Source organism: Engystomops pustulosus, chromosome 4, assembly GCF_040894005.1.
Source record: "Engystomops pustulosus chromosome 4, aEngPut4.maternal, whole genome shotgun sequence".
Taxonomy (NCBI): domain Eukaryota; kingdom Metazoa; phylum Chordata; class Amphibia; order Anura; family Leptodactylidae; genus Engystomops; species Engystomops pustulosus.
The window spans coordinates 148,322,603-148,349,918 of NC_092414.1; the positions used below are offsets into that span (position 1 = coordinate 148,322,603).

The 27,316-nt window shown below is 42.4% G+C and overlaps 1 protein-coding gene across 1 annotated transcript in view; it reads left to right on the top strand.

The window, feature by feature from the left end:
• The window catches only part of LOC140127395 (cysteine repeat modular protein 2-like), a 74,258-nt gene extending 58,815 nt beyond the window's left edge, over positions 1-15,443 (top strand). The window contains exons 12-16 of the mRNA XM_072148031.1: positions 1,226-1,421; positions 7,464-7,669; positions 9,469-9,569; positions 11,879-12,050; positions 13,988-15,443. Of these exons, the coding sequence (XP_072004132.1) occupies positions 1,226-1,421; positions 7,464-7,669; positions 9,469-9,569; positions 11,879-12,050; positions 13,988-14,373 (1,061 nt within the window). The 3' untranslated portion in view covers positions 14,374-15,443. The remainder of the gene's footprint in view (positions 1-1,225; positions 1,422-7,463; positions 7,670-9,468; positions 9,570-11,878; positions 12,051-13,987) is intronic.
• Positions 15,444-27,316: the final 11,873 nt, after the last annotated feature.

Here is a 27,316-nt window from a genome sequence, read left to right on the forward strand (position 1 = left end):
GGAAGAGTGCGTAAGTAACAGAGAGAAAGGCAGGGAGAGTGATAGACAGGCAGGGAGAGTGAGAGACATGTATGTACAAAGAGCCTGTCATAACAACCTCATGTGGAAGAGAGTTCCATAGTCTCACTGCTATTATAGTAAAGAATCTCTGTCTATGGCTATGGTAAAACCGCCTCTCTTGTAGATGTAGAGAATGCCCCCTTGACCTGTCCTCTCGCCTATGTATAAAAAGATCTTTGGAGAGATCCTTGTACTGCTCGTTCCACTCCACTAATAATCTTGGTCATTCTCCTCTGCACCTGTTCCAGTTCTACTATGTCCATTTTATACATTGTTGCCCAAAACTGTACACAATATTCCATGTGTGGCCTGATGAGTGATTTGTACAAAGGCAAAATAATGTCCTTATCTTGAAATTCCATTCCTCTCTTGATACATCCCATAATTTTATTTGCTTTAGCAGCAGCTGCCTGTCTCTGGTTACCAAAATTAAGTTTACCATCCACCAATACCCCCAAGTCTTTTTCAGCTCCATTTTTACCAAGTAATTAACTGTTTAGAACATAAATATATTTTTTATTTCCATGGCCCAAGTGCATAACTTTACATCTATCTACATTAAACCTCATCAACCATTTCTACTCCCACTCCTCCAGCTTCCACAAATCTCTCTGTAATGCTATACTATCGACCTCAGTATTAATTACTTTACAAAGCTTAGTATCATCTGCAAATATTGTCTAGGTAAACCCTCTATAAGGTCATTAACAAAAAATATTAACTTGTGTCCCCAATACTGAGTCCTGTGACACTCCTCAACCCAATCTGAGAATGTGCCATTAATGACGACGTCTGTTTTCTATCACTAAGCCAATTACTTACCCAAATACACATATTTTCTCTTAGTCCCAGCAGTCTCATATTAATTCTGATTCTGGCTTGCGGCCGTATACAAGTCCCCAAAGATAGCAATAGGCTCTGTGTGGTGTACAGTGAGCACAACGAGTGCTCATCACACTGTGCTGTGGCCGCAAGAGCGCCTGTGCAGGATTATTTTCTATGCCAGCACATGACCATGAACAGATTTCTATCCACTGAAATTAAACATAGAAGCTTTCTATAGCAGCAGAGATGTAGAAAACCATGAGTAATTGATACAGTATACAAGTGTATAGTAAAAACATTATTGTTTGGATCTTAATATAACAGTATGTGTTCTTTGCAGAAAACACTTGTGTGAAGTCATGTCCCAGTGGAACGTACAATACAAGTGAAGAAGCAGATGGGTTAACACTAGGTTTCTGCTCATCTTGTCACCAAGTGTGCACAACATGTCATGGAGGATCAGCAAAGGACTGTGATATTTGTGCTCGTGAATACTACAAACTGCTTCACCTCTGCATTCTACATTGCCCCCCAGGGTAAGAAAAACAGTGACCTCAGGGATGACAAGAGCAAGCTTTAGAGACTACTAAGGTCTTTTCAACAAAGACCATGATGAGACCCAAATCTGGAGAAGTAGATTGATATACTGTCATTTTTTAGGAGCTCTAGAGATGTGTACATAGAGGTGTATAGTGTTCATCCCACCCAATTTGTTTATTATTATGAATGATGTACAGCCGGATACTTCCACATTGTACATATCTTTATTTACTGGTTTATAATGTGTGCATGCGTTCTTCATTGCACTCACAATGATATTAATAATGATGAGATTGCCTAGTCATAACAAAAGATGCGTTTTTTTTGCCGTGAGCAATGCCTTTTGCTCCACCCCTTACTCCACCCCACTAGTGCGCTCCATCTACCCCTCAGTTCCCTGTCACATTGTAGCCCCTCTGATATTGTGTCACCAGCTCCCCCTAATATTAATGCCCTCTCTTATTGTGCCCCTACAGCAGCGTCCCCTCATATTGTACCCCCCTCGCAGCTCACCACCTTATATTACTCCCCCAGAAGCTCCCCCTCCTATTGTATCACCCTCTTACTGTGCCCTCCCAGGAGCTCCCCCTCTTATTTTGTTCTCCCCCGGCAGATCCTTCTTTTATTTTGCCCCACAGTAAAATAACAAACACAGTAATATTTCCTCTGCAGCAGCTCCTCCCTCCTTTGCTCCTGCTGTCTGCAGCACTGAAGCTGACAGGCCTCTGGGATGATCGCTTCTATGCTGAATGACAAATCATTGCTGTCAGTAGCCCATCTGCCTATGGAAACAGGGGTTACGGAGTCAACAATATGTAAACTATACTAAAGAGGAATGATTGTGCCCACGATTTACCCAGCTTTATTCTGATTAAGGACTCATCTTCACATTTACCCAATTCACAACATGATAACATAATGGGGCAGATTTACTTACCCGGTCCATTCACGATCCAGCGTTGCGTTCTCTGCGGTGGATTCAGGTCCGGCCGGGATTCATTAAGGCCGGACATTAAGGCATCTCCGACGTCCACCAGGTGGCGCTGCTGCACTGAAGTGCTGCACTGAAGTGCTGCTGCACTGACGTCCACCAGGTGGCGCTGCTGCACTGAAGTTCCCCGGAACGCACTGGAATACACCGAGCCAGGCTGAGTGAAGGTAAGTGCAAGCTCCGCAACACATTTATTTTTTTTTAAATGCGGCGGTTTTTCCCTATCTGTCGGGTTTTCGTTCGGCCACGCCCACCCGATTTCTGTTGCGTGCATGCCAGCGCCGATGCGCCACAATCCGATCGCGTGCGCCAAAATTCTGGGGAAATCGGCGCAAATAGGAAATATTTGGGTAACACGTCGGGAAAGCGCGAATCAGGCCCTTAGTAAATGACCCCCAATGTGGCACATTAACTTAGAAAGTCAGAAACTGCACTAAAAGTTTCCATGTTTAATGCTCGGTGCGGCGATTCACTAAGATCGTGCGCCAGAAATCATGAATGTGACCTATGGCATGCGACACAATATGCAAGTTAAAAACCGTGCTCGGTCCAAATTAGTCGTACCGACCAACGGCACGCCCCCTACTTTGTGTCGCATGGAAGCCAGTGCAGCTGCACCACAAAAGGGTTGCATGCGACACAATCTCAGCGAAGACACTTCTTAAATACCCGTGCAAGCCGTTTAAGCCTAGAAGAACATGCACAGTCCGACAAAAGTGCAGCGTAAAGCCTTTAGTAAGTGTGCCCCATCATTTGAAACCTGCAGTACATAAAGCAAAGAAAGGTAGCTTCATATACACACATAGGGGCATTTATCAGGTCTTCTGCGCCACGCCACGTCAGGGCTGCTGCACTGGGGCTATCACGAGCACGAGCACCAGCGTATAATAAATAACCCCAATAGAAGATATTAATTTATTGTGAGGATATGGACTGCCCTGTATTTACCAAAGCATGCAGGAACACACATGTGCGCAAGATACTAAGGCAGATTTACCTACCTGGTCCATTGGCGATCCAGCGGTGCGTTCTCTGCGCTGGATTCGGGTCCGGCCGGGCCAAGTGAAGGTAAGTGCAAGCTCTGCAACAGATTTTTTTTTTAAATGCGACGGTTTTTCCGAATCCGTCGGGTTTTCGTTCGGCCACGAAGGAAGTTTAGTAAAGTATTCTTTAGTACATCCTCCTACCTCAGATGAAACCATTTAAAGGAATCTACCATAAAAATGTAGCATGATAAACCAAAATATTGTAATAATTATAAAAGTTTATTTTAGAATGAAGGAGGCCATGGATAACAAATATAAGAAGATTTCCACAGTCACAGTGCCTGGATCTATGAGTAATTGTCCCTAGTGTATCATGATGTTGTCCCTAATGTATCATGATGTATTTTGATGGTACAAAGTCCCCTACTATAGCTATCTGCAAAGTTCAGGGAATTATGGATAAAATGTCAGGAAGCACATACACCTTGAGGGGAGGGGTGCAGAGAAGGAGTAATTGGAAATTTAGCCTCAGGAAAACATATGATTCTGAAAAGTGTCCTCGTGTTTCAATTCTTATGTATGTTTTGTATACCTCACAAACTATTCTCCTTCATTCCGTATCTAGACCCGGTAAATGGCACTCCGTGGCAGAGTTAAAATTTCAAATATTACCCATCCCACAGTCTTCAGAATTTCTAAAATATTGGCAACTTCCCCTGGAGTGACAGAAGAAAAAAAAAAGAAAATGAAGAAACGTCAAATCATTTGGGGAAAGCCATAAAGATTTCAGCATCTCATTTATAGCACACTGTATATTTTCAAATAATGCACCAAGAATATGAGAAGCTCGCATCAGTCTGGCTCATAACTACTTTCCCCCTAAAATGATCTCATTAGAGTCTGCATAAAGCTATCAGGCTGTAATAAAATAGTAGCATATAAAATTCCTTCTGCGCTCCAACCCCTCCAGATTCCTTAGCATAGGTGTCTGTTACATAGAAAACCTGGCACAAATTGACTGTTCTTGGGAATTTGTTATTATGAAATAAAAATTAGATTTGAAAGTTCTAGTTCAGCGGGAGCATATATGGCTTCCAGATTACTCTGTGTACTAGAGTTTCGCATTAGATGAATATATTGGATTGATTTAGATCCGGTACAATTTAATATTCATCTAGTTTAAAGATTTGTGTTCATGGTAGCATTATCTGCACTCATCTAGTGATCAGAGAACAATGAAGTAGTATCCAAAGTATAGGGAAGTTATTCACAGCAGTAATTTAGAAGACTTGCTTCCTTCTCAGAAACTAGAAAAATATAAAAGGTATCAGATGGAAAGTTGGTACCTTTTTTACTGAAAATAAGACAGTGGGGCTGATTTACTTACCCGTTCCATTCGCGATCCAGCGGCGCGTTCTCTGCACTGGATTCGGGTCCGACCGGGATTTATTAAGGTAGTTCCTCTGCTGCGCTGAGAAGTATCTGAACGCGCTGGAGTTCACCGGCTCAGGCTGAGTGAAGGTAAGTGCAAGCTCCGCGACAGATTTTTTGTTTTAAATGCGGCGGTTTTTCCGAATCCGTCGGGTTTTCGTTCAGCCACGCCCCCCGATTTCCGTCGTGTGCATGCCAGCGCCGATGCGCCACAATCCGATCGCGTGCGCCAAAATCCCGGGGCAATTCAGGGGAAATCGGCGCAAACCGGAAATATTCGGGTAACATGTCGGGAAAACGCGAATCGGGCCCTTAGAAATGACCCCCAATGTCTTATATTAATTTTTGCCCCTATAGAAGCACTGGCCTTATTTTCAGGGAATGTTTTATTTTTCCATCACCAAGAATTCACAATTGTTGTTGAACCAAAAAATTAACATTTATTAATATCCTGTAGTCCTGCCATAACATTCATCAGCATATAATTCTGAATTCTATCAAGAAAGTCTTCTTATTCTTGTAACTTTAAGGACTATTATGTCATAAACTTCTCTAACATCCAACTCTCCGAACTCTAAATTTTATGCTGAATTTCTTGTGACTCCATTTCTATTTGAATAGCATTTTCAACGCAACAGTCAGGTGTAGAAATCATGGGATAAAATTGCTATGTCACAGCCTCTTGTAATTTCTAAATCATCTATTACTGCTACCATATGGCGTTGGAGGGGGGAGCTGTAGCTGACCGTTGCTAGGTCTTATTTTCAGGTGAGGCCTTATGTTTCTGAGCTTGAAAAAATTTGCTCCAGGTCTTATTTTTTAGGGGTGTCTTATTTTCAGGGGAAACAGGGTAGTTAGTACAATAACTATAAATCTATACCAGATAGGGCTGTAACTAGCTTCAGAGTTAACAAAATGGTGTGCTGACACCCAAAAGAAAAAAAATAATAAAGCTTTATTTATATAGCGCCATCATATTCCGCAGTGCTGTACAGATCATGTAGATGAAGGGGTAACACCGAAGATGACTTGTACAATGGTCAAGCCATTTTTCAAGGGATAAAATAAATAAATACATAATGCTGCTATCATTTTAAACAGTGGGGCAGATTTACTTACCCGGTCCATTCGCGATCCAGCGGAGCGTTCTCCAACGCTGATCACTGAAGTTCACCAAGCCAGGCTGGGTGCAGGTAACGACGGGTTTTCCAACGGCCACGCCATTGCGTGCGTCGCGTGTGTGCCGGCGCCGATGCGCCACAATCCGATCGCAATGCGCCAAAATTGATGACCCCCAGTGCATCAATATGCAATGAAACTTGTTTAATGGTATCAAGTGAGGGGGGATTACATAGACAGGAGGAAAAATCAGTGGAGGATTTGAAAAAAGAATGTGAAACTTACATGTAGTTAGGGAATGTGATAGGCCTGCCTAAGAAGATGGGTTTTTAGGGCACATTTGAAAGTTTGGTAGTTAGGTACTAGCCTGATAGATCGAGGTAGTGCATTCCACACAATAGGTGCAGCTTGGGATTCAACATACTAAAGCTACTAGGATCACCATAGTCTTATTTATCAAGTTTGGCACATTGTGCATCATGTTCTGCCCTGCAGCTTGCACCAAATATTCTATGAGGTTCTTGGGCCGAGACCAATTCTGAGCCAAGCACTGCCTGGTGTACAATTGCACTACTACCTGTATCAGGAACTGGCGCAGGCTATAGCTAATGATTGGAATGACCTGGCTCACTCCATGCACCTCTGCACCCACCTGGTGTGGAGATGATGTATGGGGGGCAAAAGTTGTAATTCCTGACCCTTTATTTTTTGTTCTTTGTTGAAGATACAACAAAAAAGTCATATGCATATGGGCCAATGGCTATTTTGAATTCTCTAGCTATCCTTAAAGAAAATGTTAAGCTGATGTGAATCAACTGTTCTATCTAAAGTCAAAATCAAGCATCTCTCTAAAGATTTGTGTGACCATGTAAAACTGCATATGGTTAGGAAGCAAGTCTGGAGATAACTTTTTATATATGTTGTGCACGGCTACATCAGTGCTCCAAATCCAGCTACAATCCTGGAATATAAAAACATTTTCTACAGCCCTGCTGCTACTGGCAATATACACCGATTACAACTTGGACCAGCAAAACATCTGGTAGACTCCCAATATAAACTAGAATGTAATTGGCTGAAAGAGAGCGCTCCAGAGGAAGTAAGCATCATTTTCAGGGGTCTTTCAAACTAACAAAGCCCCATTATAAGAAATAGCAGAGAAGTGAGGCGAAAGACTGAAATCCTTTATTACAACATATATTATCTTAAATGGCAGTATATGCTGAAGGTAGTAAACATCCGTCATAATTGTTTACTGCATAAAAAGTAATCCTAGTAAAAAAACTTTACTTTTATTGTATTGTATAGTAAAACGGTGATTTTTCTACTGAATCCTGGAATGTTGTAAAGCACATTTACAATACTATAAGATTATCACAGGTTATACCGTTACAGTTGAGTGACTTATTGTGCAGCTAAATTAACTCTTAAGAGGAGAACTTTGAATTGAGTTTGAAATATTGCATTTTTGAAAGACTTCTTTTTAAAATGAACCTATAATTTACCAACAGATATTATATAAGGGATAATCAGTGTGACAAATGTGACTCTCACTGCCAGCTCTGCTCTGGTCCTGGAGTGGATTCTTGTCTAGAATGTCCCTCAAGCACTTTCCAGATAGAAGGTACCACCCATTGTGTAAGCGAATGCCCAGAGAGATTCTACATGCATGGAAACAAGTGCAGGAAGTGTCACCCAAGCTGCAGAACCTGTAACGGTAAGACTGCTGCTACTTTGTAACCATGATATTAAGTTTAGAGAACATCTACTATCAGATTACCTGATGATGATGACTATTTTGCACCACCCCGTCCCATCCCTGTGTGCCCCAAGCTTCATTTCTGATCTTTTAGCATGGCCGTATTTCTGCCAAAAATAAGTGTATAAGATATGCAAATTAGCCTGTGGTGCTCTGCAGAGCACCATCAGGATCCACCATAATGTAATGTCAGCCGTGTTCTGAGAGCCGGTGAGATTTGAAAAGAGAGCCGATGACATCACTGGCTGGTATTCCACAGCACCACAGGATAATTTGCATACCTTATAAACTTACAGAAATGCCGCCATGCATAGATATAAAAAATTAAGCTCGGGGGAAAACTGGGACAGGACGGAGGTACGTAATAGTCATCTACCATTAAGTAATCTGGTGGTAGATGTCCTTTAAGATAAACAAGTACTCTTGGAATATCACTGGAAAAGAGTTCTGTTGCTCGATTCTTTCCATCAAAGTGACAGACACTAAGGAATTAATCATGTGAAAATAAAAATATTCAAATGAAGTGCACCAAACTACATCATTTCCTTGTAAGAACAACTGCATGTGAACAACTAATTTCCAAATGAAAGTCTTCCCCCTTATTACCATGTCCTTCAGACCTGCATGTACAGTAGACTATATCATGCTTCAAATATTGAAGTTGACAAACAATAAGTGTTTCTACAGGATTCTTTTTGTTATAGCTAACAGAAGCATGATGCAACCCTGGGGTGTACTTTTTAGGGTACTGTACAAGGTACTGCCCTTGTAAGGGGGGGGGGGCGAGTCATTTTGCGGGTTTTAGGGTCAGTTGGTTTTCCTTCCCCCAGCTGTTGGTGGCTTTGGAATGTATCATTATGCTCCATACTGGCAGTATTATGTCCCTCCGCTCTGATCTGGGCACTTCGAGGGCACAAGATACAAATTTCCTTACTCTTTGCAATGTGAATCAATTGGCTGTTAGCCGGATGTGCTGCACAGGACAGCTGAAATTTTAATTGGGTATACATTTCATAAATTGGGCATTAAGTATGGAGATAATAAGCATGTGGGCTAGAGTCATAAATTCAGGCTTCATATAGGGACATTATAAGGAGGGCTATAGAAGGATGCATTATAAGTTGGGGCTACAGAAAGGGGGTCATGGTAAGTAGGGGGATACTTATATTGTGTTATTACTGGCAGGATACAGAAAGGGAGTTATTAGTTTATGAGGCACAGGGAGCAGTGGGTGAACATAGGACAGGTCAGTGCACAGTGTGGGGGTCATTAACAGTGGTGTATATAACTGTGTGGGAAAACAGTTAGGGGTGGTGTGGTTTAGGGCGTTAGAAGTTGGGCCAGGTGGAGACGTACATGGCTACTGACATGACAGACTGGGCAGGGTGTGGTTATTTACATTGACCTGTATAGGCTGACATATAACAGAGCTGGGAGAAAGCGAGGAGCTTTACATGCTGTCTCTCATATATCGTCTACCTATAGCAGTTGGTTTTTGATATGCAGATATATGTGGAAGAGGGAAGATGAATAGCTCTTGCTGTTAGAGATTAACAGTAAAGGAGAGAGGGTACAGGAGTGGAGGGCTATATACTGGACTTTCAGACAGGGAGAGTGTACTAGCTAAGTAACCACTCAGAAGATGAGTGTGATATGGTGAGAACAGTACTGTACTATACTCAGACTTGTTGGCTGTGCTCAGTATTTATGTAAAGCTATACATTGCATTTGATTTTTTGATAATATATTCTATACAGACTCTTCTGTGCAAGGATGCACCGGCTGTGACAGAGGTAGCAGCTTTAAAGCAGGAATTTGTTACCCACAGTGTGAGGAGCACCGCTACCTAGATGACAATGTAAGTGAGCTCTTCATTACTACGCAGTGTAATGTAGGACAGGTTTATGTACTGCTGCTGAAAACTGGAGTCAACAGGAGTCAACCGAGTAACATCATTGTTAGGTTGTAGTTACCATACAGCGTAGACACTTTTGGGCAATAAAGTATTTTAGCCTTATTCTGCTTCTTATTTTACACCTAAGGCCTTATTCACACAACAGTGTCCTTGCCTGTACCAGATCAGAGGCAGAACACATGAGGGGGGTGGGGGGGGGGGGGAGAAGGTGGGGGGAGTGAGTGCTCCTCATTTCTCCCTTCTCCATTCTCCAAGCCAAGTGGCCTTCACCGCACCCTGACTGGGTGCCATAGACTGCTATAGAGTGCTATGGGGATTGTGATCTGACAGCATATTATGAGGCCAGATAACAGGCCCCTTTAAGGTGACGTGAATTGGGGCTAAGTATTAAAGTGCCTGATGCTGAGTGATAAATATGGCATTAGGAATGTTAAATTACCAACATTGTCATGATTTGTCTCCTATCTTTATAGTTTTCTTCAGTGTACAGTGTCATTCAGGTGGTTTACCTCACAGAGGATTAGTCTGTATAGAACTGCAGGAAGTACGCCATGCTAGTCTTTATTATTGGGCAGTTCAAGCTCCAGGATGAGCACACTCTTTCTGCAGATGGGACTGGTAATGTCAGTGTAGCTACGCAATTATCATCAGGGGACAGTCTGGCCCTGGTACATCTGTACTGAACAGAAAAAGCTATGTTCAGGGCAGTTTAACCCCTAAAAAGGGCTTTCCCTCTATAACTGGGGTATCTTAAGGTTTCTATGCCAGCCGGATGCCTGATAATGGGCTCGGAGTCTGCCAAGTTACGGAAGCCTATCAGGCCAAGTTAGAGGGTGGGTCTAATAGGCAGGCTGCCAATATAAAACTAACAGTATTGAAGAATATTATAAAAGCAGTCACAAAAGGTGGGAAATTAAAAGCTAAGTTAAATAATGTTTATACAATAATAGAAAATCTATACCTCTTATAAAATACCACTTTTATAAGAGGAAATTAGGTTATCATACATGTACTAAAAAACTATAAAAATCCTGATAATAAGCCCTAATAATGCTTCTTTGATTAAAAGTTAAAAATTATAGCTCATGTATTGCAATTATTAATGCATTGTTCTTTACAACGTGTTTTTTTTCTGAAGTAAGAAAAGCTGTCAAGCTGGTGTCTCCATTATCAAACTAATCAACAGAATAATTTTAGCATATTTTTTATTCTTTGTAGTATACTGCATACATGTTTTAGTTAGAAATGAACAAGTGGCCTTTTTATTCAACTTCCACACTGGAAAAAGTTAGTATATTTTAATCATTATGTTATTTTACTCTAAAAATAAAAAATAAATTTTTTAAGGTAAAGAACAATCACTTATATGCATATGTTAGATAAAAAAATAAAAAAAAATGTCTTGTGGAAGCTGAGGATGGGAAAATGAAAAAAAACAACACTTTGCCTTGAAAACCTAAAACTACAAGAAAAATAATATATTTGTATTAACTGCTATCAAATATAGCTCTCAAAATGGGTAGAATGTAAAACTTCATTACGTAACCAATATAGTTTATGTAAGTAAAATTCAGAAACTCTGTGGGGTTACTCTACTTTCAAATTCAGTCAACTCCATAACTAGCAATACTACCAGTTCCCCACCAGATGGAGCACTGTACTAACAATATAGAACTGCTCTTTCTGTTCACTCTGATAAGTGACATTTTCAATGATTTTCAGTGACTGAAATTTCTGTATTACATCTGCTGCATGAATATCCCATAAGGCCGTCAATATTATCTTGTGTTATGTGTACCCCAATAGTTTTATGCCAGTGATATCCTGACAGTATTTCCACTTTTTCTGGAAACTGCTGCAAAATCACAGTATAATATGTAAGATTTCTGGCATAATTTGTTGCAAATCTCAATCTATCATTTTGTGCCACATGTTTGTAAGTGTGTTACTCTGCTAAAATGTAACTTGAAAACAGAAATATAACATGCTAATGTTCTACATTTTTTAATGTTTATAAAAAGCAAATAAGAATTAATTAAAGAAGTAAAAACGGCACCACAAGTGGACTGTGCACTTTTTAGAGAGTTTTGGTTTAGCTTCTCACATCTGAGCTCATATGTATATGTATCTAAATTATTTTTATTAATTTTTAATTTTTCTTTGGGCTCTTTGCTACATTCATTCAGTGATGTTTACATACTACAAGTTTCTGAAATTAATCTATAATTTGCTGTTTTGTATTAATGTTGCAGGGTACATGTCAGCCATGTGATTCCTCCTGTAGACATTGCTCTGGTCCTGGATCTGACCACTGTATATCATGCAAAAGCAATACAGCATGGTCTCCAGAAGAAATGAGATGCATTAATTGTTGTGATTCACAGACTGATCAAAATGATTGCTGTTTTTGTGACCTAAATTCAGGTATGGATTGATAGCTACTGTATGCTACTGTTATAAATCACATTAGACATCTGAATGCCGTGTATTACACAACTATCAAGAACTTGAAAAACCTACCATGAGGAACTTCCCATCTTGACATGGAAGAGGTCCCCGCTTTTTCAAAAAATGTTTAATTCAAAAATAACAGGATTCACACAGAGATCCTAGGAAATATAACAGCATATAACAGTCCTGCATCTGTAAATCTTACTTTATACTGTTTTTGTAAGAACCGCCTAATTCTTTATGCAAGTAAGTTTTTACAACATCCTATTTAGTGGTCAGTCATAATAATTCTGCAATAATATGTACAATAAAATAGTTAAAATAGTAATTTATTGTAGGAAGGGAAGAATAGCACTTTCATCTTTGATAACCAGGGCACATAACACATTTAATGGGGTATCTCACCAGTGTGTCGGACCCTCTGGATTTCTGTGCCCCAAACAAATGCATAAGCTGCTTTATGGATAAATTAGTAATAACATTTAACCCACAGTAAACCAACCCTTGTGTACAGTGAGCCACAGTAAAAAATATTATGAAAGGTGGATACTGGCACAGGTTATAGCTAAAATCTTCACCACGGCGGACCTGGGGTAGATTTCATTCCAGTGTACATGTGCTGTGGCAGAATTACTAAGAGGTTAGAAACTCCAGTAATTCCAGCATGTCCTACATCGCTGTGAGATTTATTTACTGATTTATTTATACATCCGTCGCTGAAGCTGGTTCAGCTTGTTATTGGAGCAGAGCCGGCACCAGGAAACATGCGGTGTTAGCTGTAATTGTAGGTGTTAAACTTGTTAAATGCCACAGTCGGTGCTTTCTGTCTCTTTCTCACACAATCAACCCCACCCTGCTTCGTCTTCAGGGGACACCAATCATTGCTATGGCTACCCACATACAGTGCCTGTAGGATCCTGTCTGATACAGGATCTTATGTTCACAGTGTCCTCCTATACATGTGTATAGGCTGACTGAGCTAATACCATACAATACATCATTATTGCAGGATCTTATCACAAACAAGCAATCAGATAATTGCTTGTTCATGTCCCATGGGGGGGGGGGGGGGAGACCAAATTTATTAATTAAACATCTACATGTTGGGTGTCTCCGTACACAGGAGAAATTGCATTACACATTTCAAAATGTGTTTTCCCCTTTTTATCTTTTGGGAATGTGTAAATTTTGGGGCTAAATGAATGCATTACTGACATAATTAGAACATTTAACCTCCATTTTGTTTTAAATACTATTAAGTATGAAGATCTCAAAAGCTAAAAAAATCTTCCTAAAAGCAGTTTTGCAATAGTTTGAGGGGTGTACTTTTGAAATTGGGGTGATTCTAATCATTTACATTTGAAACTCATTAAAAAAAATATCCCAAAAATTTCAATTTAGAAAATTTGGAAAAAGAAATCTCTATTTGATCTGTTAGCTGTTAAACCTATTAGAATAAAAGGATATTTAAAAAAAGATTAAAACACAAAGTTGAGAAATAGTAAATGTTAGTAAGTAAGTAATTTGGTTGGTAAAATCTGTTTCAAAAGCAAATAATTTCTAATTTTGAAAATATTTGCCAAATTTAAAGTTTTTTTTAATTAAATGAATGCAAAACATATCAGTCTAAGTACAACTAACATGAAATACATTGGGTCATGAAAAAACAGTCTCAAAATCATTTTAGTAAGTTAAAATAGTCAAAAGTAATAAATAAATTAAGCGACAGATGCCAGATTATAAAAATAGAAGTCCCAAGCCTTAACACAAAAACTGGTTATGTCCAGAAGGGGTTAAAAAATGGTGCTTGGGGCATGATGCTTCAGGCTTAATACATCAACACTATTATGCTTGAATTAAAAAAAGACATGGAAGAATACACAATTAGTAATTGAATGTTTTTATTCCAGTTTTGTGCATAAAGCATCTACAACTTGAAGCCGAGCAAGTGGCTTTGAAAAATGTAAAGTTCCCAGCCAGCGACACAGTCTCACACTTTCCCGCAGCAGCTCCTGTTTTGGTCTCCTTACTGTTGTTAATTGCAGTTGCAATATTAAGTTTATGGCAAGCCAAATCAAAGCAAATGCTTTGCTGGAAGCAGAGCTATGAAAGACTAAGCGATAGTCCGCAGACAGCGTCCGCTCATGGAGAAGATGATGCTGAAGAGGAGGCTTTAGATGAATGTGATGTAGTGTATAGTACTAAAGATGGGACTGTATATAAAAAGCTTCCATTCAGGTTACACACGAATGACAGTGGACTGCTGACTGATGTGGATTGTATGAACAAAGTATAGTAGTTTCTGAAATGACCTCTATGTTTGGTGATTTAGTATGTACGTAGATGACTGCTATTTTTCATCATTATTGCTCCCCAAGTGGGACAGCTTATGGGGGGGGGGCGCAAAATGGGAGGTTGATCAGGAGTCTCCACAACACTAGACCTCCACCCCTCAATATCCTATGTTGTTTCTCCAGCACCTACAGGAACATCACAAGGGACTTGAAATGTTTTAAGTGCATGTTAATATGTTATTAAAGAAATGATTACACAAAGTGGCTTGATATATCTTACTAAAGGTCAAAGCTCCATCCTCCATTCCATGTGCCCAACACATGAAAAACAAACATTGCGACACAAAAATATGGGCGCATTTACTTACCCGAGCCCAAATGCATTTTCCTGCGATTCACTAGGATCGTGCACCCGATATCCTGCATGTGTCGCTTCCTTGCTCAGGTCACCCTCTTTTTCCCGGTGCATGTAAGTGCTTGATCTTTTGACAAAATTTGAAGGTTAAATCCCGCGTTCAGTCCAAATCAGTCGGATCGTCTGAGGCCCCCCCCTTGATTTCCGTGGCATGAAAGCCAGCACAACCGCGCCACAATTCGATCACGTACAACACATTCAAAATCCCCAGTTAAATACTTGTCACAGCAGGGCAAATCCCAACAACGTTGGAAAATCCAATAAAAGTGATATCTGCGGACCCTTAGTAAATAAGCCCCAATATAAAAATTTATTTCACACTGAAAAATGCTGCATGTTACAAGCCACCAGATGGCAACAACATTTGTGAACGTTTTATCATATTTCTTTTTAGTATGTTAACAGATATTTCAGATCATAAAGTACAATGTAATATTTCCAGAATGTCTTGATAATTGATAACTTGTTGATATTTTTGTTTTGAAACCAGATATGAAACTAAATGTATTCCTTTTTACTCATCTGTTTTTGCTGATTGTATATATTTTTTTTCTTCAATTTTCATGATTATGAGGGCTGCCATCTTGTAACCTGACTTACGTCTGGAGCTGACAGGTCTATCGAAAGTTTTCTACACATTCTGCACTGATGGGAGGTGTAGATGGGCTTTGTATTCTTCTACTGTCATCCTGTCTGTATTATTAGGAAAACTTAAATTCCTCAAATTCCTAAAACATATATTTAACATAATAACTTGGTAAGCATGTCTGCATATAATGAATAAATAATCTGTGTGCAGGAAACCTATTGCCTCATGGGCAACTAGGGTTTACTGTATATACTCGTGTATAAGCCAAGTTTTTCAGCACGAAAAATGTGCTGCAAAACTTCACCTTGGCTTATACACAAGTCAATAAAAATAATAAACTTACATACCTACCCTCCGGCGCCCCGATGCTCGTCACAGCTCCTGGCGGCTCCTCTTCAGTCTTCTCTATGCTGCATTAGCTGGCAGAGATGCATCCATGCGATCTGCAGTCTGGCGCACAATGTGATGCTGCGGTGTCGCCGCTGATGACATGATAGTGTGTGCCGGCCGGTAGATCGCATCTCTGCCGGCTGTAACAGCAAAGAGATAAAAGAAGAAGAGCCGTGGGGACCAGAGCATCGGGGAGCTGCGACTGGAATCTGGACCAAAGGTGAGTATGTAAGTTTATTTTTTTTCATGTGCTTGGCAAAACTACGGGCTGGTTGGCTATGTACTACATGGGGCTGGCTGTATACTACTGGGGCCTGGCTGGCTGTATACTACCTGGGGGCTGGCTGGCTACATACTGGGAGGCTGTGACCAATGCATTTCCCCCCCCCCCTTGGCTTATACTCAAGTCAATAGGTTTTCCCAGTTTTTGGTGGTAAAATTAGGGGTCTTGGCTTATATTTTAGTTGGCTTATACTCGAGTATATATGGTATGTATAATAAAGACACATGTGGATGTAACCTGCTGTCTGGACACTCAGGAGTATGGGGCACTGAGCTTTTGGAGAGTAGAAATAGTTTTAAGGTGTCTTTATGTATAGATAAATAAAGACACAAGACAATGTTTTAATGGAAAAAATGGCTCCAAGAATAAATATTTTAATAAATCATTTTCAACATAAGTAATAATAATATTAATAAATATTAAATAATCAAAACTGTTAATTTTAAAACATTTCATAATATAATAAATGTATATTAAACTGAGTCTCCTCAGCATGAGGCCTAGCCTCAGCCAGGCGACACCCCCCCCCCCCCCCCCCACGGCACCGCAGCCAATACTCAATTGCCTTCTGCAGGCCAAGATTGAAAATATCTGTCACAATCTCAGGGGAATAGTCAGTGGACTCTCTGGACCACCGCAGGGGGATAACAATACTAGCCGCAACCCGGGAGCGGAGTCTAAGTGATCTCCTGCTCTTCCATGGTCTTGCTGTGCCGGGGAGTCACCAGGTTGCGACTAGGCCCTCGGATGGCAGGACCACAGGACCTCGGATGGCCGGACCACAGGACCTCGGATGGCCGGACCACAGGACCTCGGAAGGCTGGACCACAGGACCTTGGATGGCAGAACCACAGGACCATGGGTGGCAGGACCTCGGATGGCAGGACCACAGGACCTCGGATGGCAGGACCACAGGACCTCGGATGGCAGGACCACAGGACCTCGGATGGCAGGACCACAGGACCTCGGATGGCAGGCAGGACCTCGTAAGGCTACTGGATTACCAGACTGCCCCAGGATACAACCACCGCGGGGGATAGCAATACTAGCCGCAACCCGGGAGCAGAGTCTAAGTGAACTCCTGGTCTTCGCCAGAGCCCGCCGCAAAGGGGGATGGTCTTGCTGCAGCGGGGAGTCACCAGGTCGCACCCGCGGCGGCAGCCAAGGTAGGGACACGGGGCAGGCAGGACCACGGGAAGGCAGGACCACAGGACCTCGGATGGCAGGACCTCAGTTGACAGGACCACAGGACCTCGGATGGCAGGACCTCAGATGGCAGGACCACAGGACCTCGGCTGGCAGGACCTTGGCTGGCAGGACCACAGCACCTCGGATGGCAGCACCTCGGATGGCAGGCAGGACCTCAGAGGGCAGGCAGGACCTTGGAAGGCTACTGGATTACCGGACAGCCACAGGATACCAGGACCGCCACAGGACATCAGGACCACCACAGGACACCAGGACCGTCAAAGGATACCAGGACCACCACAGGACACCAGGACCGCCACAGGACACCAGGACCGCCACAGGACACCAGGACCGCCACAAGATAACAGGATCGCCACCGGACACCAGGAACACCACGGAACACGGGAACACCACGGAATGTGGGAACACCATGGAATGCGGGAACACCACATAACACGGGAATCACTGAACACATCAAAGCGTATAGAAATGCTCAGGAACACGGAGGGCTTTCTCTTCAGTAACAAGACATGAAGATCCGGCAAGGGATGCTGGGAGTCGCCAGGCTATATAGCCGAGCCGGGAATGCCAGAGCCAATAAGGAGGACGCTTGCCCTTTAAGGCCTGGAGAAGTGCGCGCGCCCCCCCCCCCACCTAGTGGCGGGAGCGCACGACTACAGGGAAGAAGCATGCGGCCTACACGCTGGGAGCCAGAGTGCAGGCCGGAGACAGGAGAGGTAAGTGAGGGCTGGGGGAGCGGGGACCGCGGCAGCGGGCATGGGTGCACCCTCAATCCGTACCAAGGATCGCGGGTGTAACCGTGACAATATCTATACCTACATCTGAAAGATGGACCCAATCTGGTCTATAAAGACCAGGAACAAAACCTTCTAAATCCTCATGACTGAAACCCCCCCTACAAAAGGGATATAATTATGCAACACTCTTATTAATCACTCTATTAATTCTTTTTCTAATTTTTTCCATATAATCCGCCAAACAAGGCATGGGATTATTTCTGAAAACTCTAAAATTGCATCAGGAAGAAGGCATCTTGAAATGGAATCTTTTTTCATTTCCCATATTAAGTCCAATGTCTTGACCCTACCAAAATCATTTCCACCTAGATGTAGAATCAAAACAAATCCTTATGTAATTATAAGGGACCCACTTCAGCTGGTCTCACAATAAGCCAATTCCTTATATTAAAAACTTCATATTATGAACATCTAATCTAAGAAATCTAATCCATTTACCCTTACCTTGCTGATCCGTCTTAGTTTTCTTTAAAAGAAGAGACACACCAGAATACTGGAGAAGTACATTCCTTCCATGCGGCTGAATAGCCAGTCCATGTATTAGGAGCAAATCAAGCTCCACAGAGGAGTAGGAACACCTTTTTGGCACCATTTGATCAAACTTTGTGTACTGAAATTGAGATAATGGGGGTCATTTACTAAGGGCCCGAATCGCGTTTTCCCGACGTGTTACCCGAATATTTCCGATTTGCGCCGATTGTACCTGAATTGCCCCGGGATTGTGTCGCACGCGATCGGATTGTGGCGCATCGGCGCCGGCATGCGCGCGACGGAAATCGGGGGGCGTGGCCGAACGAAAACCCGACGTATTCGGAAAAACCGCCGCATTTAAAAACCGAAAAAGTGTCGCTTGGTGACCGCTTACCTTCACCTGGTCCGAGGTGGTGCATTCCGGCGCGTGGAGATGATTTTCAGCGCATCAGTGCCACCTGGTGGACGGCGGAGGAACTGCCTTCATGAATCCCGGCCGGACCCGAATCCAGAGCAGAGAACGCGCCGCTGGATCGCGAATGGGCCGGGTAAGTAAATTTGCCCCAATGAGTCAGCTATCACATTTGATACACTCTGCACATATTTGGCTTTCAACCATATATTAAACTTAGGACAACACAAAACAAGGTGCCTAAGCATCTTAACAGTCATGTCACATTTGAAGATAAAGTGTTAACAGCATATACCACACCTTGGTTATCTGAGTGTAACAATATCCTTTTGTTTTTAAAATTCCTGCCCCATATTGCCATTGATACAATAACTGGAAATAATTCAAGAATTCAAAATTCAATAAACCCAGCAGCGACTGCATCTCCTGCAAAGACACTTTCTGCTTTGCTAAAAACAGAATCAGCATTGATTTCATTTTTCCCAATTTACAATTTGGCAATCTTAATTCCATTTCAACCGTGTCAATGACAATACCTAAGAATTCTAAAGCATGGCAGGAAAAAACAGTTTTTTCATCTGCAATAGGAACACCGAACAACTTAATTAACTCATGAAATTTTAACAGTAACTTAGAACAAATATAGGATTCAGAAGGCCCAAAAATCATCCATGTAGTGTAAAATACTACCTAGACCGACCTCCCGTTCAACAGACCACTGAAGGAAGGAATAAAAAGTTTCAAAATAGCTGCAGGACATGGAGAAACCCATTGGCAAACCCTTATCAAATAATTCTTCCTCAATTTTACATTTTGCTAGCTCCAAATTCATTTTTATAGATCCAACAACAGCCATATCCATTGTATTCGGAACAGGAAAACCATATGTGGAACCATCAATAATAAAATTAGCTCTCTCCTGATCTGGATAAATTTTTAACCAGTAGAGGATTTTTTCCAGCTTCACTGGAGTCAATGCTTTTTGAAATTTGCTGTTGAGAGGACTGGTTATCCCTTTTATAACACTATGACATAGGATGAGGGCCTCCTCAAAAGCAAAGCAAACCCCTATTTTTATAGCAGCAGTAGCACGAGGTCTGGCCAGCAGCTGCGGTTTGGTCACCCGTCAGATTCCTCTGGACCCAGCCAGGAGGCTGCAGCTGTGGGTGAGAACTCAGATAATAATAATGTTGAACTATTTAATTCCTTTTTGAAATTTATGAGAAATCAGCCAGCTGCAGCATCCATAGCTGGTGTGTGGTCACAAACTGCTTTTCCTACAAATAGAGCTGTAGTTATGCCTAATGTTGAAAATGCAGCTTCTGTTAAGCAGCGTATTTGGAGAAACTAATTTATTGATTTAATGTCTCTCTTACCATCTTTAAAGGAGCATTTAAAACAAGATAATAAAAAGGATGACAAAAATGATGATGAAAGGAGACACAGTTTTCCTAGAAATATGTTTAATTGGATGCAAGGTTTTTTCATTTACTCAGCAATTCTCACTGAGAAGTTCCCAAGTAAAGCACTGTGTCATCAGTGTGCAGGGGCGGACTGGCCATTGTACCCACCGGAAAATTTCCCGGGGGGCCGGTGTGGGGCCGTTCCGGAGCTGGTGCGGGGCCGGTCCGCACTCCCTCCCTACAACTTTTCATCTAATCTATAGTACCTGCATCGTACGATGCACATACTATTGATTAGTACACAGATGCAGCGCAGCACACAGGTCGCTCAATTGACGTCATTGCGCGACCTGTGTAGCGTGGAGGAGGCTGACATTTACCAGCTGTCAGCTGTCCGGCCCTCCCTGCAGTGACGTCACTATCCTGCGCCTCTACACCAAGCCACAGAAGACCGAGGGAAGAAGTTGCTCCAAAGAGGTGAGTATTATTATGGGGACAATAATTATTTCTGGGGCGGGGAGGGGGGGGTGCATTAGGGCTGGCAGGGGGCATAATTTAAATGTCTGGGGTGTGGGGGGGGCATTAGGGCTGGCAGGGGGCATAAATTATATGTTTGGGGCGGGGGGGCATTAGGGCTGGCAGGGGGCATAAATTATATGTCTGGGGCGGGGGCGGCATTAGGGCTGGCAGGGCGCATAAATGATATGTCTGGGGCGGGGGGGGGGGCATTATTCTATATCTGGGGCTGGTAAGGGGCATAAATTATATGTCTGGGGTGTGGGGGGCATTAATTATATGTCTGGGGCGGGGGGGGGGGCATTTTTCTATATCTAGGGCTGGCAGGGGGCATAAATTATATGTCTGGGGCGGGGGGCATTATTGTATATCTAGGACTGGCAGGGGGCATTAATTATATGTCTGGGGCGGGAAGGGGGCATTATTCTATATCTAGGGCTGGCAGGGGGCATTATATGGTGGGGGCATTATTGTATATCTGGGGCTGGCAGGGGGGATTAATGATATGTCTGGGGCAGGGGGGCATTATTCTATATCTGGGGCTGGCAAGGAGCATCAATTATATGGCGGGGGCATTATTGTATATCTGGAGCTGGCAGGGGGCATTAATTATATGTCGGGGGGCAATATTCTATATCTTGGGCTGGCGGGGGCATTAATTATATGTCTGGGGCGGGGGGCATTATTCTATATCTGGGGCAGGCAGGGGGCATTATTCTATGTCTGGGGTAGGCTGGGGGGTATAAATTCTATGTCTGGGGTAGGTTGGGGGCATAAATTCTATGTCTGGGGCAGGCTGGGGCCATTAATTCTATGTCTGGGGCAGGCTGGGGCCATTAATTCTATGCCTGGGGCAGGCTGGGGGTATTAATTCAATGTCTGGGGCATGCTGGGGGTATTAATTCAATGTCTGGGGCATGCTGGGGGTATTAATACTATGTCTGGGGCAGGCTGGTGCCATTAATTCTATGTCTGGGGCGGGCTGGGGCCATTAATTCTATGTCTGGGGCAGGCTGGGGCCATTAATTCTATGTCTGGGGCAGGCTGGGGCCATTAATTCTATGTCTGGGGCGGGCTGGGGCCATTAATTCTATGTCTGGGGTAGGCAGGGGTCATTAATTCTATGTCTGGGGCGGGCTGGGGCCATTAATTCTATGTCTGGGGTAGGCTGGGGCCATTAATTCTATGTCTGGGATAGGCTGGGGCCATTAATTCTATGTCTGGGATAGGCTGGGGCCATTAATTCCATGTCTGGGGTGGGCTGAGGCCATTAATTATATGTCTGGGGCAGGCTGGGGCCATTAATTCTACGTCTGGGATAGGCTGGGGCCATTAATTCCATGTCTGGGGTGGGCTTAGGCCATTAATTATATGTCTGGGGTGGGCTGGTGGCATAAATTATATGTCTGGGTTAGGCTGGGGGCATTAATTTTATGACTGGGGAAGGCTGAGGCCATTCAATTTATGTCTGGGGCGGGCTGTGGCATTGATTCTGTGTCTGGGGCAAGCTGGAGCATTCATTTTATGTCTGGGGCAGGCTGGGGCCATTATTATTACACCTGGGTCATAGTCGGAGCTCTATCAATACTGGGGTGGGGGTGGGGGGTTAAGTAGGTTAAAGGAGAGAAAGAAGAAATAAATTGTAGAAGTGTAGAACATAAGACGTCTGTGTGGTAAACTCTGCAGGAAAGCTGTGTACCTGGAGGAAGAGACAAGGTGATGGTGGAACTAATGGAGAAGATGAGGAATGAGCACAATCCGAGGAGACATCAACTGATGTCACTGGATGCAAAAGGTGAGGATCTCATGTGTTTTCTGTAGCTGTATGTGATAAAAACTGATTTTTTTGCATATTCGCTACTGTGTATATATGTAGTATTATAGTAGTTATATTCTTGTACATAGGGGGCAGTATTATAGTAGTTATATTCTTGTACAGAGGGGGCAGTATTATAGTAGTTATATTCTTGTACATAGGGGACAGTATTATAGTAGCTATATTCTTGTACATAGGGGGCAGTATTATAGTAGTTATATTCTTGTACATAGGGAGCAGTATTATAGTAGTTATATTCTTGTACATAGGGGGCAGTATTATAGCAGTTATATTCTTGTACATAGGGGCAGTATTATAGTAGTTATATTCTTGTACATAGGGGGCAGTATTATAGCAGTTATATTCTTGTACATAGGAGGCAGTATTAAAGTAGTTATACTCTTGTACATAAGGGGCAGCATTATAGTAGTTATATTCGTGTACATAGGCGGCAGTATTATAGTAGTTATATGCTTGTACATAGGGGGCAGTATTATAGTAGTTATATTCCTGTACATAGGAGAAAGGTATATAAGGCTTAACGGGTCGTGTGTTTGCATCATTTACTCATCGACAGGTTACATTCTTTGTACATTAGCTTCACTTACTAGCAAAAGATGTTCTTGTTTTGCATTAAGGCCATCTACCAACAATTTGTCTGTTATAACCCCACCCACATTATCTGACCACACCCACTTGTTTTGACTCCGCCCATAAAATGGGGCCACTTTTACAGTTTTTTTCAGGGCCATTTTAAATTCCCAGTCCGCCCCTGTCAGTGTGTAATCAGTGTGTCATACAAGTCTGCAATAGTGCTCTGTGTCCTTGAAATCAGATCTCCTTTCTGCCTTCCACTAGAAACCTATAGGCTTGTTTTCTGCAAGTCAAATTGTGCCTTCAAATAGCCCAATTTTTTAGTGTGGAATACTGCTATAGATTTATTTTCTGAGGGTGTCTGAAATCCCTTAGCCCTGTGTTGTTTTTGTGATTTCCCGTTGTGATCTGGCTTCCGTTCCTGACTATGATTCTCTGCTGCCCGCCTTGACCTTTTGCTTCGTCCCCGACTCTGATCCTGTGCTGCCCATCCTGACCTCCTGCCTGTCCCCGACTACGATTGTGCTCAACGTGTGTGTACCTCGCCTTGGCTGACACTACGGACAAAGTCGCACCAGTGGAACGTCCTGGTGGTACCACACTGCAGCAAGTCCAACCCGCTTTGCGGTGGGCTCTGTCGAAAACCGGGTACCACTTATATTCTGGTTCCAGGTGTTGGCTTACATCATCGTCCGCGGTGGTCCAGACTGATCAGGAAAACGTTGCCTCTTTCGGCTACTTTTTAAGGCAGCCTCCTTAAGCACCCCACAGCTGCATAAATAGTTTTTTCCAATAGTTTGCTTCTACAGTCATCGCCACAGGTTTTGAGAATGACGCAAATATTATATTTTCACATGATCTGCTGCCCTCTGGTTTTTATGTGTGTTTGTCAGATGTTTTTATCACATACAGAAATACAAGTGCAATCATATTATGAGTAACAAAAGCTTTTATTGACAGTTAGAATGAGTTAATGCAACAAGTCAATATTTGCAGTGTTGACTCTTCTTCTTCAGGACCTCTGCAATTCTCCCTGGCAGCTCTCAATCAGCTTCTGGACCAAATCCTGACTGATAGCAGTCCATTCTTGCACAATCAATGCTTGCATTTTGTCACAATTTGTTGTTTTTTGTTTGTCCACCCGTCTCTTGATGATTTACCACAAGTTGTCAATGGGATTAAGATCTGAGGAGTTTCCAGGCCATGGACCCAAAATCTATGTTTTGTTTCCTGAGCCATTTAGTTATCACCTTTTGCTTTATGGCAAGGTCCTCCATCATGCTTGAAAAGGCATTGTTGATCACTAAACTGCTCTTGGGAGAAGAGGCGGTTGGGAGAAGAGGACATTCTGGTACCATTCTTTATTCGTGGATGTGTTTTTAGGCAAGACTGTGAGAGAGCCGATTCCCTTGGCTGAGAAGCAACCCCACACATGAATGGTTGCAGGATGCTTTACAGTTGGCATGAGACAGGACTGGTGGTATCACTCACCTTGTCTTCTCCGAACAAGCTGTTTTCAAGATGTTCCAAACAATCGGAAAGGGGGATCATCAGAGAAAATTACTTTACCCCAGTCCTCAGCAGTCTACTCCCTGTACATTTTGCAGAATATCTGTCTCTCCCTGATGTTTTTTCTGGAGAGAAGTGGCTTCTTTGCTGCCCTCCTTGACACCAGGCCTTGCTCCAAGAGTCTCCACCTCAAAGTGCGTGCAGATGCACTCACACATGCCTGCTGCCATTCCTGAGCAAGCTCTGCACTGCTGGTAGCCCGATCCCAAAGATGAAACACTTTTAGGAGACTGTCCTGACGCTTGCTGGTCCTTCTTGGGTGCCCTGGAGCCTTTTTGGCCACATTGGAACCTCTTTCCTTGAATTACTTGATGATGCGATAGATTGTTGACTGAGTTGCAATCTTTCTAGCTGCGATACTCTTCCCTGTTAGGCCAGTTTTTTGCAGTGCAATGATGACTGCACATGTTTCTTTAGAGATAACCATGGTTAACAGAAGAGAAACAATGATGCCAAGGACCAGCCTCCTTTTAAAGTGTCCAGTGGTGGGATTCTTACTTAATCATGACAGATTGCTCTCCAGCCCTGTCCTCATCAACACATACCTGTGTTACTGGAGCAATCACTGAAACAATGTTGGTTGCTCCTTTTAAGGCAGGCCTGCAATGAAGTTGAAATGTGTTTTGGGGAAAAGGTTCATTTTCTAGGCAAATATTGACTTTGTAATTAATTGCTGTTAAGCTGATCACTCTGGAGTATATGCAAATTGCCATTATAAAACCTGTTGCAGTAGACTTTGTAAAAATTAACATTTGTATCATTCTCAAAACTTAAGGCCATGACTGCATGTCTGAAATATTATTTCTATAAAATATCTGTGTTTATTTAATATTAAAGTACAATTTCATTGGACGATTTGAATTTTTTTTTTACCACAACTGTATGCAACTGTTCATTGTATAGGGTAATATATATGTGGATAAATTTAGGGAGACGTTCTGATAACATCGAGTTCATCATATTTTTCCTATGAGAATGTGGAGATAATATATAGTGAATGATGTTGGCATGGCTGTAGTTTTGTGTTTTCTTTTGCATTCTATTGTTTTTGCTTGCTCTTGCAATTCCCATTATTCATTTGCCGTACTCAGTTAGATAAACAGTTTCTAACATTTTTTCCCATTAAATAGTTAATCTAAAACTTATTTATGCACACATTTTGTTAAGACATAAAGGTAATGTAGCAGATAACTAAGCTTTGACTCCATTTAATAAGCCATACAGATGGGCCTTGTTGTAGGAAGCTGGTAGTTCTATAAATTGTTATGCAATATAACGATTAATATCACTACCTTCCTCCTTGTACTGTTTACTATATTCTATATCTTCTGTTTCTAGTCTCTGTATTGTACACTATAATTTACCACACTCAGGGTTAATACCAATAATATTTATTAACACACTAGAAGTATAAAATGTTAATCACAATACCCACAAACCCACAGAATCCAACCCACAACAATGCATATAAACACACACACACATATATATAATGATCTTTACACCTAACTATCCCTATTATTACAGAGAACGAAGGGGGACAGGGAGATTAACAGGAAAGCAGGGGTATAGAGGTAGGTTAATAGGTAAACAGGGAAGCAGGGCTACAGAGATAGAGAACAGGGGAGTCGGGGTACAGAGATAGAGAACAGGGGAGTCGGGCTACAGAGATAGAGAACAGGGGAGTCAGGGTACAGAGATAGAGAACAGGGGTACAGAGATACAGGTACTCAGCCGAATCCGGGAAGGTGCTATAGTGTCTTCTCTGTGGTGATCCTCTTAGCTGGTGGTGATGGCAGATTCCTTCTCCTTTCCTAGTTGGTCTCCATGGAAGATTTCTCTTCCTCCTTTCCTAGCTGGTCTCCATGGAAGATTTCTTCCTCTGTCCTCCACTATCATCCCCTTATAAGTCTCTCCTCTGTCCCTTCCCCCAAGATGGTGGACAACAGATGTATAACCCTTCCTATCCTGTATTTCCAATACAGGGTGTGTATTTAGTCACCCATCCAGACCCCCTCAGGTAGGAATAACAGAGATCCTGGATTCCCATACTGGCATAGAGGTGTGAAGTGTCTCTAGATAACTGTCCCTGGAGAGTTTGAGTGACATTCCCATAATAAAAGGGGGTTGACACCCTGCTGTCCAAGGATACAGATATGTGAGATTGCCCTCACCACATCCTGAGTAAGAAAGCAGCTGTGTTCATTCCCAGGGGAATGGAATATGACAGAGGAACATTTTATTTATAATATATATATATATATATATATATATATATATATATATATATATATATACAGGCGGTCCCCTACTTAAGGACACCCGACTTACAGACAACCCATAGTTACAGACGGACCCCTCTGTCCACTGTGACCTCTGGTGAAGCTCTCTGGATGCTTTAATATAGTCCCAGACTGCAATGATCAGCTGTAAGATGTCTGTAATGAAGCTGTATTGATAATTCTTGGTCCAATTACACCA